Genomic DNA, 13374 nt, shown 5'->3' with positions numbered 1-13374 from the left:
ATACTAATGTTTTCGGCCAATTATTTGCAAGATCCACCATTTGGCCCACAAAGCCAATTTGATCGGTAGAAGTATATCAACCATTATGATATATGATATTCATTCAAACAAAAGATGTTCCTAAAGATCTTTACACTAGGAAGAAGGGCCACCCCAACAGAATACATCTCGAATAAAGAAATGCAGCGAACAACATAAGGATGAAGACGACCAAGATGAATACCGTAAAAATCCAAAATCGAGGTACAAAACTGCGTTAAAGGAAAACGAATGTTGGATTTTTCAAAAGATCTGAGATATATAACAAACATGTTATTGTAAGGATGAGCGTTAGCCCGTTGATTGGGAGTAGGAATTCAGGTTTAAAATTTGACAATTGAGGGCACAAGTTATAAACCCTACTAAGGTAACTTTAATCTACTTTACTTTACTAACAATACATGTCACATCATGAGTTTGGGGAACATGAGGTTGCTTGTTTGGAGCCATTATATGAAGAAAAGATGAAAAGAAAGTAAAACAAAGATGATCGTAAAAAGTCAATCACCAGAATATTCAATATTGTCGAAAAAGTAGTTAGATTCATCAGAAAAGTAAATGCCGAGTATATATAGTGGTGGGCCAGTGTTATGGGCTTGATGGGCCATATGACACGTGTACATACGATTATAGGGTTATAGTTTGTAGTCATGAGAATACAGAACTACGATTATAGGGTTATAGTTTGTAATCATGAGAATACAGAACGACTATATGAGGTGAAAAGTTTTAACAGACAAATTGACAGTGCATTTGATACCCTGTCCACTCAGCAAAAGGGCAAAGAAGATTTGAATTATTTTGAAAGTTTGGCAAAGTACCTGTGACTCGCTAGCATTACCAAACTGGGGACTTAATGATACGTCTAGAATCCGTATCAAATAATCCTTATTTTTGTATATGAATTATTCAATTTATAGAAGGACCGGTACCGGCAATGATCATAATCAAAGCCAGCACCGCCTAAAGATATGTGTTTTAGAAGAAGCGGTGATCAAAAACATATTCCTGCAGCTAGAGCAAATGTGATACATCTGAGTACGAAAAAAGGGTTTTAGATATCAGTGCCGTTAACTCTCCTGTCAGGTTACTTTGATGAACCCTGATCGAGATGATGATCTCGAGAGGGTGGTTATGGCAGACGCCGCCGGAGTCTGATCGTCGGCGAGGGAAAAACCTACACAGAGTGTAGGTAAAATCCTAGATGATGGCGTTGAGAGGCTAGAGATCTCATATTTCGTAGAAGATGTATAAGATCATTATGGGATATCCTGTTAGTAAGGAGGTACCCCTCTATTTATAGAGAGGGAATTAGGGTTTAGGAGGAAAGGCGGTGGGCGGCCCATAAACCAACCCCAAGTGCGAGCCCGTGGAAATACACACATCATCAAACGGCATCATAACCAAACGCCGGATAGAAGAATGTCGGGTAAGGACCTGGATGGAGATTACTGTGAAGAAACACTTAAGGAATAATCTAGCATGTGTTTACACGTAAGCCCTTTAACTTGGGCAAATGTGTGGGCTACTCGATAGCCTGCACACGTGCCCCAAAAATATCTAGGCAGTGGCACACGAGTGCAACATCTATGCCACGTCAGCTTGTAAAACCAGGAAAGTTTGTTACGCCAGTTTGTTACAATCACAAATGGCATGTGTGCCACGTCACCCATCCATGTAACAAACTTTCCCCTATAAATAGACCCATTGGGTCATTCATTTGGAACATCTCAGTCATTGTAAACTTACTCTGTCAAATAATATCTCACTACACAGTTTACTCACATTCCGATTGGATTCCGATCATCACCGGAGTTCATTCGCTTAAGAAATTAATCTGCTCAATCTTATTGAGTAGATTAATCCGATTGATTGTTTTAAGCCCTCGAGAATCCAGATTCCCATTGGGTTTGCACGGTAGCCGGAGTTAAAACAATCGATCAATCCTATTTTTCCCAAATTAAGCACTGAAACTTGTAACTATAAATTTTAGGTTTGATCAAAAACCAAGTTAACCAACTTTAGAGGCCCCTTTGCGATTCCTTTCATCCTGCCGTGACGTCATCCCATCTATCTTATCAATACGAACATCTTTTCCACCTCGGTATTGAAACGAATACGTCAAGACTTGGAAAATTTATCTCTAATAAGCGTACCCGAAGATGGGGGGATAAATCCCCGATCCGCCAAACCTTGAAAGAAGCCTTTATGATTTGAATCTGAAGAAACCGCCACTTGCTCATCTCGCACCTCGGGAACAACCTTTGAAAACTTCACCTTATTCTTTCCTTTATTTTGGAATGGTCAACATGTTGACCAAATATTATGCAATTGTAGTTGAGAAATCGTATGAGGGAGAGTGGTTGAGTGTACCTTTTTTTTAAGAAGACATGAGTAAAATGGGTCGTAGTGGTGTACTGAATCTTTAGGTGAGGTAGTACTAATAGCTATTTTCATGTATTCAGTAAAAGCCTATAAATAGCCCCTTTTCTCTTTTGTAGCTCAGCTGGTAGTGGGCTGCCTCTCTTAGCGAGAGGTCAGGAGTTCGACTCCGTTGGACTGCAACACTGCACTAAATGTTATCTCTGACCTGAAGTATCCACCCAGGTCGCCTTTCGCTTAGTGAGGGGGCAGTGGGGAGGGGGTTTTACCGGCTATGCCCTCGGATTGGTCTGGATTTCCTCCAGGGCACTAGTTGGGGGCGGATTATGCAACTACGGTAGATGAACGTGTGGGTGATTAAGTCCCTCCTGGGTGATCCCAAACTGATGTCCAATAAAAATAAAAAGATGCAGAGAAAATCACAATGTAATACCAACATGTTTTGGTTTCTTTTTTTATTTAAATGCAGTTTATTTGTAAGTAATAAAGGTTTAATCCAACACTAAACCATTACACCTTTAGTCTAAAAAACTAACGGAGACTAACGAATAGTCTTCCTTTGAGGAATATTTTTTGTTTTTCCGAGAATGTCCTTTGGAACCAAGATTATGGGGATGCCATTACAATGAGAACCGATCACAAGCCACCCCCTTTATTTCAAAGTTACTATTAGAGATAAGATTGTATAAAGATTATCTCTTCCTATAAAATAGGAATTGGTATTTTCTTTATTGTATAGGAAGAGATGATCAAGAATTAGAGGCAGAGCTGCTGACAACATATTAGCCTCATGTTCTTCTCTTTCCTCTAATAATGATCGATGGGTCTGGAAATTAAACAGTAAAGGTATTTCAAGGTGAGTACTTTATCGAACTTGATCGACAAAGAAACTCTTGGTGGTGATTGCCCATTGACCACTTCCAGGTGGACTTCATTGGTGCCAAAAAAGGTTAACATATGCGTTTGGAAGTTATCGTTAAGTAAGTTGGCGACCCGCTCCAATTTGGCAAAACGTAACATTGATGTCGGATCATTGTGTTGTCCATTTTGCGAAGTTGAAGAAGAGGATGATGACCATCTCTTTGTGAATTGTAGATTCATTAAACTGTTGTGGCGAAATCTTTTGGTTTGGTGGAATTTGAGTAGCCACTTCTCTACTCCAGTTGATGTCTAAAATGCTCTCTGTTCAGCAAACTTTCAGGTGGGATCATCTAATGCAAACAAGGCTTTTTTGGCGACAAGATTTATTCTCCTTTGGTTGATTTGGAAGTGGAGAAATAAATTGATTCACTCTCAACCTGTTTCAAGACAATCGATTATAGAGGAGGACCTCATGGCTAATCTTAAAGTATTGTCTCACTTATGGATTTCATGTTGATCAAAGGTGTTGCGTGGCTCGTTTGAAGATTGGAGATCAAATCCGCTGGGCTCGATTGGTTAATTGTGTGTTGTTGTAAGGCTTTGGCCTCTTGGTGTTGTTATCTTGGTGTAATTCAGGTGTTATTGTTTTCCTGGTGTAGCTTTGTGCTCGCGCCTTGCGGGTTTCGTTAATATATTTTCGCTTTCCAAAAAAAAAAGGAAGAGATGATCGTTATACAATCTTATCTCTAATACCCATGTCCATTAGTACGACATAGCTAACAATGGAGAACACGTCCACAACCACGGCCACGGCCACGACCGCGGCCACGGCCATTAAAGTTACCACGACCTCGTGTGGATTGAGAATTAGACCGAGGGGTGTTTGAATGCACATTAAAGGCCAGGCAATTGTGTTTGAACCGTGCTGAGAAAATTCTCATGACTTTCTGCTTGCACAACTAGATCATGGAAGGCGGAAAGAGGCTTTATTGCTCGCTGAGTTGTTGAGAATGTCTCAAACGATGCACCCAAACCACATAGGAACCAGTGGTGTTTATTGATGCCGTCTACAGGATGTCCGATGGCAGCAAGATGATCACAAATAGACTTAAATTTTCAGCCATATTCAACAACAGTAGAAGTACCTTTTTGAAGATTACGAAGGGAGTCCCGAAGAGTGTGCATTCGATCAGTTGAATCGTGACTATAGTGCTTTCTAAAGCATGCCAGACTTCATGCGAAGTATTTAGACCAAGAACAAGAGACATGGCCTCTTCAGAAAGGGAAGACTGCAAAATAATAGTGGCACGTTGATCAGCTTCTGTCCATGCGATAAAGGCTGGATTAGGTTCAATGGTGTCACCGTTTTTGATTTCGGGTGAAGGTTTAACGGAATTGCCATCAATATACTTGAGTTTTTGATAAGAGATGAGTGGTAGGATTTGATGACACCGTAACAGATAATTGATTGACGATAATTTGATACTTAACATGTGAAGGATCGTATTAAAAGAGAGAGATCCATCACTTGTTGAAGATGAAGAAGCAATCGTCATTGGGCATGAAAAAAATTGCACGGCGTGTTTTAGGGTTTAGGAACGAGAGATGGCTGATACCATATAAGAAATAATTCTCCACACTTTTGTGGGTTGTATATTATTCAATATATATAGATACAATATACAAGTTATAAATACAATAAGGGAAATATCATTTCCTGTTCTATAGGAAGAGATAATCTTTATACAATCTTATCTATAATAGTTACCCATTATATTGCAACCATTGATTATAAGGATCAAAACTTTCAGTTTTGTGGTATAACACCAAAGAACTGGATTACACACACACTTGCAATACCAATCCTTTTACCCTGAGATAACACACGATGCACACAAGCTACAACTCCTCTACTCTAACCCCTCACCCAAAGCTGCCCCCTTATACCACCACAGCCACCATTGTCGATCACCATTGTCACTTGTTTTATTATTATCATTCACTACATTTATATTTATAGGAGCCCTATAAGGAACCTACTTTCCGAGGAGAGTAATAAAACCGGTTCTTAAAGAGAATAGAGACCGGTTTTTTATATTTCGCGAAAACTGAACCGGTTTTTCTAAAAAAAACAAATCTGCAAGTTACACAATAGAAACCTATTTGTAAAGGAAAACCGGTCCCGTAGATCAGAAACATCTTTTGTCATCCAACCGGTCTAAATATAAATCAACAGAAACTTGTTTCTTGATGTAACCGCTCAATGCAAATAGAACTTCTTTCTCATATTCTTTAAAAAGACTTGCAACAACCAAAAATCAATAACCATTTCCTTTAAGTTGCTTGAAAAACTAAAAAACCCTCCCAATTGACTTCACCGTCTCTTTCCACCTCTCACTCATTAACCATTAACTATAAAAGCTTAAAACACAGGTCAAAGTTCATTCTAAACTCGAGCCAAAACCTCCCCTTTTATTATGTTAATTTTTTCCATTTAGTTAGAATTAGTTACCCAATAAGTATGTTCATGTTGTTACAGTTTGAGTTCTTCATATAAAAAATTGATACTGATAAGTATTGATACTGAAAAGAGCAAGAAAGAAGTCATTTACACTAGTAAATATAAATAAAATAAAAAATTTTGATTGGTACTGATAAGAAAAAGAAAATATATCAAAAGTAAAAGAAGAGTCTTACACGATTTTCATGTGTCAATTGCGGGTCTAATGATTTATCAGAGCCATGGACAACTTGGTCGGCATCTTGGCAGTGCACTTTCTTTTCCATTAAGCAATTACATTTACATGAAAAAAAATAAAATATTAGTCACTTGTACTTAAATGTTCTAAATGTACTACTGAAGACATATAAGATTCACGAGTTTCTGAGTTACACATATCAAAATAACATTTACAAAAATTTTAAAATTCCTATAATAATAAGAATCAGTATCAGTATTATTGAATAATAAATTAATAACAAAAACGAATATATATGACTTACTTGAAAGGATAATGCTTTCTCAAGCTCTTTGACGACGTGTTTCATTGTTGGACGTTTGTATTGACGTTCAGCTAAACACTTGTACGCAATTTTTACAAATGTGTCTATAGAATCTTTGTTGGCTCCTTTAGTTGGAATAAAACTGTTGTAATCAAGTTCTTCCTTAATTACAGGATCTATCATTTCCATTATTGTTCCCTTACGGAAGCATAGGCGTGCTACATGTGCCAGCCCATTTTTACTCTCCATCGTGTACATTTCGTCGTCGGCTAGCCTTCCACATAAAATTTCGAACATAACTACTCCGAATTTGTATACATCTGATTCTCTTTTTAAGCTACCGCCCTCATCACAATCTGGGTCAGCGAAAACTCGACCCCCTATCATGTAATTCCCCTGATGAGCATCTTGGTTAGGAGGAAGGAAGGCAGAGTCCTGAAAATCAACGATCGTTGACCCAAAATTCTCATCTAAGGCAATTGTATACGTAGATAAATAAAGGTGCAACACCGTGTATTGGTCTTCCATGTCATGGTGTAGGTACTTCAATCCATATGCAACATCAAGACATATTTTCAAACGTTTTTCCCACGTAAGAATATATTTGTATTCGTCGTTTATCAAATTTTTAGCAACTGATCCATTAGAAGCATCCTCAATGATAAGGATCTTCTCGGGATCTTCATTACAAAATCCAAGTAGAGAGACTATGTTGCGATGCTTACAAGTTGCAAGTATTTCAAATTCTGTACGGAATCGTTCTTCTCCTAATTTTTTCTTTCTATGGAGCAGGCGGTTTATTAAGACAGTGGTGCGTTTCTTGGGACGTTCACTTTTATTCTTCTCTTCTGTAGAGACAAAATTTTCTTTATCCAAATGTTCAATTTCTGCTCTATATACGTCATAGAACCCGTTTCTCATGACGCGGTATGCGCGCGAAAAGTTATTGGTGGCCAAAGTTATATCATGGAGCCTAATCTTCAAGTGACTGTGTTGAGATGTCAAGTCTTCCAAGCTGGGTCTCTGCAACAAAGAGTGAAAAACTAAAGGCTTTACTTGAAAGAAAATTGTGCCATAAAAAAATAAACAACTTCTAAATGACTGTTGAAAATAACATGTTGTGTTAATGTAATCTAAATGAAAAATAACTGAAAGAACTTGCCATGTTATTATATTTTGTATGTTGTGGCTACTGTTTGATTGCAGGTTATTCAAGGGAGGGCTGTGGAAGAATTTTTACAATTGTTTCATCAGGGACTTATTTGTAATTAATTAACTTTCTTTTAAAATAGACAAAATTACGCGGTTGGTCCCTCCATATTGCAAATTGGTGTTCGTCTCCATCATATGAAAAATTAATTTGGTTAATAAGAAGAGGACACCACATCAATGGAGAGACACACGGCAATTAAGCAATCACAAGGGTTTAACTCATACTTTGTAAGTTTGACACCTGTACATCATATTTGATAATGATACTTTTGTTTTGCAATTGAGGATTAGCGAACGGAGACACAAGCAGGACGTGGGGCATTTTTGCAAGATTTAATTTACACTTCGAATCATTCAAAAAGATAGACAAAATACCTTGTTGGTGGCATTTCTAAATTGATTATTGTACGTATGTATATGTAATAAGTACCGCCGTCGGTTTCACCACCACTGCCCCCGTCGGATTCTCCATCACCGTAAACTGATTATTGATTTGCAGGTTCATTCAATTTGGAGAATTAGGGTTTGTTAAAGACGAATTGAGCGTAAATGGTGCTGGGAGAAGTGACGGGCTTTTGTAAGTGGGGGGCTACAGACTTACCGGGTTAAATGTGAATGACGAAATAGCCCATCATATACAAATCACGTGTATCAGTTTAACTACTGACCTTATATATTAGTATTATTAATGATTGTTATATTCAGGGACCAACTGGGTAATAATCGTAAACTTTGGTACCAACACGGTTCAAAATAAACTTTCCTCCCATCCATGCAATATGGAGCAAAGTTTGGGGAGCAATCTCGTAATTTTGTTTTTAAAATAACATAAATAAATAGTTTATACTTATATTTTATTGAGATTTATTATTATTATAATAATAATCAGTTTTCTTGGACGATTCAATACATAACACTAATCATCTCCTCGACGATTCACACCAATCACATGTATTTAGGTTTAGTAAATGTTTCACATCAATATGAAATTTTTCACCGTGAATATTTATCAACTCCAAGGCACTAATCATAATTTTGATTAAGGTGAATTTGATAGTCAGGGTTTATGACTTATTAAGTGATATTTAGATTTTGTTAAATAAACAATCAAGACTTCGATCTGCAAGCTTATAAAATCTTAATTTGAATCTTAATTAAGTGATATTTAGATTTTGTTACATAATTTTGTTAAGTGAATTTGAATGTTCTTTAGTGATGAGAATATAAACTGACAAAAATGAAATGCACAAATTTCTTTAAGACTCTTTTTTTAAATTAATATATAGAGAACACATCTTAACCCAGAATATGTTTAATTCATTCTCTCTGACGCGTCTTGTTATATGTGATATGTGTGTAATAGATTTAAACAAGAAGCAAGACGCAAAAAGAGATGTCTTCCAGCATAGGTAAGATAGGCAACCGCTTAGGGCCCAAAAATTTAGAAGGGCTCAAAATTTTGAATATGTAAATATTTTTTCATTATATTTAATCAAATCAAATAAAATATTGTCAATTAAAGTTGAAATATCTTGTTTTTAATAGTTAAATACAATAGTAAATAAATAGATAAATTGGACTATTATTTTTGTATGTGTAGTAAAAAATTTCAATGTATATGTAGGCCCATTTTTATATTTGTCTAGGTCCTTTAAATTGTTGAGACGGCCCTGTACGCGACAATAAGTGATCGAGCATATTGGAGGTTTTTGATTAGAGAAGGCTCGCGACCGCGAGAAGCAACTCTCGATCGCGAAGTGGAGTCGGAAGCTTGAATTCGTGTGTGATTTGGAGTCCTTATTTGCATTGGTTTTCTTGTTAGGTTTGCATTATAAATAATTCCCTATTGTAACCTGTACTTGTGTGCACGAAAATTATAGTAGAAAATCTGTGGTTTGGGCATGTGGACTAAACCCTTCTACATGTTTGGAGTTGGGATATAAACACGTTAAATCCTTGTGTCATCTATCTTTATCTTATCGTTTTTATGCTTTAATTAATTCGTTATCGTTCGTGGTTTAGTGATTGGTATAAATCACTTATCTTGCTGGGTTCTCCATTCCTAACAAGTGGTATCAGAGATTCAAGGTTTGAACATCTGGCACGATGGCGATTTAAAAGTATGGTGAAAGAACGACGGGTCTAGGGTGGTGCAACATGTATCGAGATCAAATGACTTAATTAGGAGATGGCGAAGAACTCGTGGGTATGCCTATCTACTCGTGAGATAATTTATTAGAATTGGTCTATGATTTCTAGTAGATTATTGTGGTAGTTCGCGGTGGTAGCAGAGTCGGTGGTTAGGTCGATAGTTTTGTTGCGGAAGAAATTTTCTATATTCGGAGGGCGCAGAAAACGCTCGAAGAAGTAATATATAACAATTATCGTGTTTTTCGAGCGTATGTTAAGGTTTTAGCTATTGGAGTTTAGATATTAGGGTTTATAGGGTTTAGATATTAGGGTTTAGAAATTTAGGGTTTAGGGTTTAGATTTAAGGTTTAGATTTAGGATTTAGATTGAGTTTTTAACACAAACGGTTTAGAGTTTAGGGTTTAGGGTTTAGGGGCAGGATCAATGGGGAAGTAACCAATTGGGGGGAAGCGGAGGGAAGCAATTTTTTTTTTTTCGTTTTATTTGAATTTTTTTTTCTCCTGGCATCAAGATCACACGAAAATATGAACATTTAGAAGAGACACTTCGTGATGAATGTTATTATTTAGGCGGGAAAACGATAGACAAAAATAACATTCAAGATAATATTGTTCGTGAAGAATATGAACGTTTTTTTTTTCTTCATGTTTTGTGAAGTAAAATTTAGCCCGATTTAGAGTTTAGGGTTTAGAGTTTAGGGTTTAGTGTTTTGGGTTTATTCCATAAACCCAAAACATCAAACTCTAAACCCTAAACCCTAAACTCTAAACCGTTCGTGTTAAAAACTCAATCTAAATACTAAATCTAAACCCTAAATCTAAACCCTAAATCTAAACCCTAAACCCTAAATTTCTAAACCCTAATATCTAAACCCTATAAACCCTAATATCTAAACCCTAATATCTAAACCCCAATAGCTAAAACCTTAAAATACGCTCGAAAAACACGATAATTGTTATATATTACTTCTTCGAGCGTTTTTCCGCCAAAATAAAAACATTTATCACAAAGTGTCTCTACTAAATGTTCATATTTTCATCTCATCTATAATGTTCGTGAACAAAGTTTTTTCAAAAAATGAAAAAAAAAAGTTTTTGCTTCCCCCCGCTTCTCCCCGAATGGTTACTTCCCTCTTGATCCTACCACTATATATATATATATATATATATATATATATATATATATATATATATATATATATATATATATATATATATATATATATATATATATATATATATATATATATATATATATATATATATATTCAAAGTTACTGCAGAGTTTGAAGAACTTTTCGGATTTGATGAGGCGGTTTTTGTCTTGGAAACTTCGAGCGATAAGCTCTAGATTTTCAGAAATATATGTTAGTTACGAGAGCTCACAATATTGGTTTCTCTCGGGTTTGGACTGTGTGGTAATGAACGAAAAGTCATGGGTTTAGAAATTGACAGTGGGAGTTATCCAGGAAGTTTGGTACTTACGGGTCTTGGAACGGGTCAACCAGCATGATTGGTTGGATATTCCAGGGTATGTGGAATATGCGGACGGGTTAGAGTTCCATGTTACTAAGGAAGTTGGTTTTCGAAAGGTGTCGGATATAACGTGTTCGATTGTTGCTGGGATTTAGTTGATGGTTCAGAAAAGTGAGCGGTTTCTTCAAGGGTGATCAATTAGAAGTCATTAGGGGATGGATGGGGTGGATAATGTAATTCCTGGAACTTGAGCTTTCTAGAATCGTTAAGAGTGTCGGGAACTCAGTGTGAGTTTAGTAGCTGACGGAAGTTATCGAGCTAGTGGAGTTGGACGACCAGTGGAGTTGTGGAGATGGTGTGCGACGTTTTCTCCAAATGTTCTCAGGTTTAGTGCGTTGATTACGTATAATATTGGGGCTTCGAATACTTGTTTTACTCTCTGATGGCAAAGTAATTTGTGACTGACCGGTGGTAAGAATCAAGTGTTTTCTCGAGTAGCTGCGGTTTAATTCTTACTCGTACAGTGGGAGCATGCTTGGGATGAGAATATGTGGCTTGTGAAATTCATAGTGGTATGAAAAGGTCAGTGTACAAGTATGGAAACGAAAAGTTGAAAATGTAGTAGACTTCGAAGTGCTGATTGTGTTCTCACCAGGTGCCTTGATGAATAGTCTACAAAGGCGTGTGTTGGAATTTTCTGATTGTTGGTACGAAAAATCATAGTTAGAGGGGTTAATCTGTACGGGTGGTCGTTGACATGTCAGTGGCAGGGTTGGATGTGTCTAGAACGATGAGTGAGGTGGTACAACTTTAAATCTTGCAAATGAAGTCTCGCACGCTTCAATGTATCTTCTAGTGTAAGAGATGATTTTCTGGTTTAAGAAGATGGTGGCGAAGAAATCGAGATGGCACAAGCTAGTAACTAAGAGATTGGATTATCTCTCAACGGTATCTTTTGATGTCGAATGAATTCCTTCCCTCGTAGGATAGAAATGGAAGTGCGGTGTGATTCGGATGTCTCATACGGCGGTATCAAAAAGAGTTGTGAATCAGCCAATCTAGGTTGTTGTGTGTTGTATAAACATAATTGATGGGTTGACAAGATTGGGTTGTTTAAAGCAAGGTTGGAGAAATCCGAACTCGAGGAGATCTCGGTCTGACATTTTTGGGGAGATTTAGGCATCTCAGGGAGATCTCGGATGTTGACTTACATTGAATTTTAAATATATAAATAATAAATTCTAAAATATATGTAATAAAATTAATTTTTTAATTATCTTTATTCAATTTTACATAAATAAAATGAGTGTTTATAATAGTTAAAGATTTATCAAATATTTTAGTACTCCCTCCGTTCTAGTTGAATTGTCCTGTTTTTCCCAGAGATGTCTTTTCTTTCCCACTTTGACCCTAAATAGTTTTGTTTGTATTATATATTATTCAATAAATTTATATCAAGGGATTGGATTTAAAGTATATTTATAACGGTATAATGTTCATCAAGAACTTGGCATTTTTTTCTTGGCGGGCAAAAATGAATCGATTACCAGTTCTCGTGAAATTAGATAAACATGGAGTGGATTTGAATTCGGTTCTTTGCCCAAACTGCAATAATGATGTTGAGACAATCGAACACATTTTGTTTAGATGTCAGTTTGTCATCGATGTTTGGTCACGTGTCTTTCGTTGGTGGAACTCAGCAAATACCCTGTCTATAAATTTTGATGACAGGTTTTCGGGTCACACTAACTCTTCCAGGTCGAATACAATATCCAAGTGATGGCAAGCTATTGAGTGGGTCATCGAATATTTATTATGGCGGAACAGAAACAATGTGGTTTTTAGAAAGAAAAAAGGCAACAGTCCCATGATGCTTAACAGAATTCAAGTGAAAGCCTTCGAATGTATCTCAAATCGCTCGAGAAAATACCCATTGGTTTGGACGTAATGGCTACTAAATCCAAGTTTTCTCGATGATCCTGGTTGATTGAGGATATAATTTTAGTTTTATCTTCGTTTTGTTCGTCCTTGGCGCTATATAATTTTATCTGTCTTCTATGTATTTCGTTTGTTGAAGGCATTCTCTCATACGTCAAGCTGTAAAAATTCTTCATAATAATAAAATCTTTTTGGTCTTTAAAAAAAAAAAAACAAAAGATTCTTAAAGTCAAAATGAGACAATTGAACTGGGACGGCGAATAGTAATAATAGAACTATAAGGGTGTATTTGTTGATACTAGTCTACTAGGTT

The 13374-nt window shown here is 36.5% G+C and overlaps 1 protein-coding gene across 3 annotated transcripts in view; it reads right to left on the bottom strand.

The window, feature by feature from the left end:
• LOC139876249 (uncharacterized) overlaps window positions 1–7983 on the bottom strand; it is a 43129-nt gene extending 35146 nt beyond the window's left edge. For all 3 annotated transcript variants that reach the window (XM_071863544.1, XM_071863545.1, XM_071863546.1), the window contains exons 1-3: window positions 7873–7983; window positions 6286–7308; window positions 5980–6060 (exon numbers count right to left, since the gene is read on the bottom strand). In XM_071863544.1, coding sequence (XP_071719645.1) covers window positions 5980–6060; window positions 6286–7206 — 1002 coding nt within the window. In that variant the 5' untranslated portion in view covers window positions 7207–7308; window positions 7873–7983. The remainder of the gene's footprint in view (window positions 1–5979; window positions 6061–6285; window positions 7309–7872) is intronic.
• Between the last annotated feature and the right edge of the window lie 5391 nt (window positions 7984–13374).

The sequence above is a fragment of the Rutidosis leptorrhynchoides genome, chromosome 11 (assembly GCF_046630445.1).
Source record: "Rutidosis leptorrhynchoides isolate AG116_Rl617_1_P2 chromosome 11, CSIRO_AGI_Rlap_v1, whole genome shotgun sequence".
In the NCBI taxonomy this organism is placed as follows: domain Eukaryota; kingdom Viridiplantae; phylum Streptophyta; class Magnoliopsida; order Asterales; family Asteraceae; genus Rutidosis; species Rutidosis leptorrhynchoides.
Note: the sequence above shows the minus strand (reverse complement) of the source record. Positions and strands in the feature narration are given on the sequence as shown.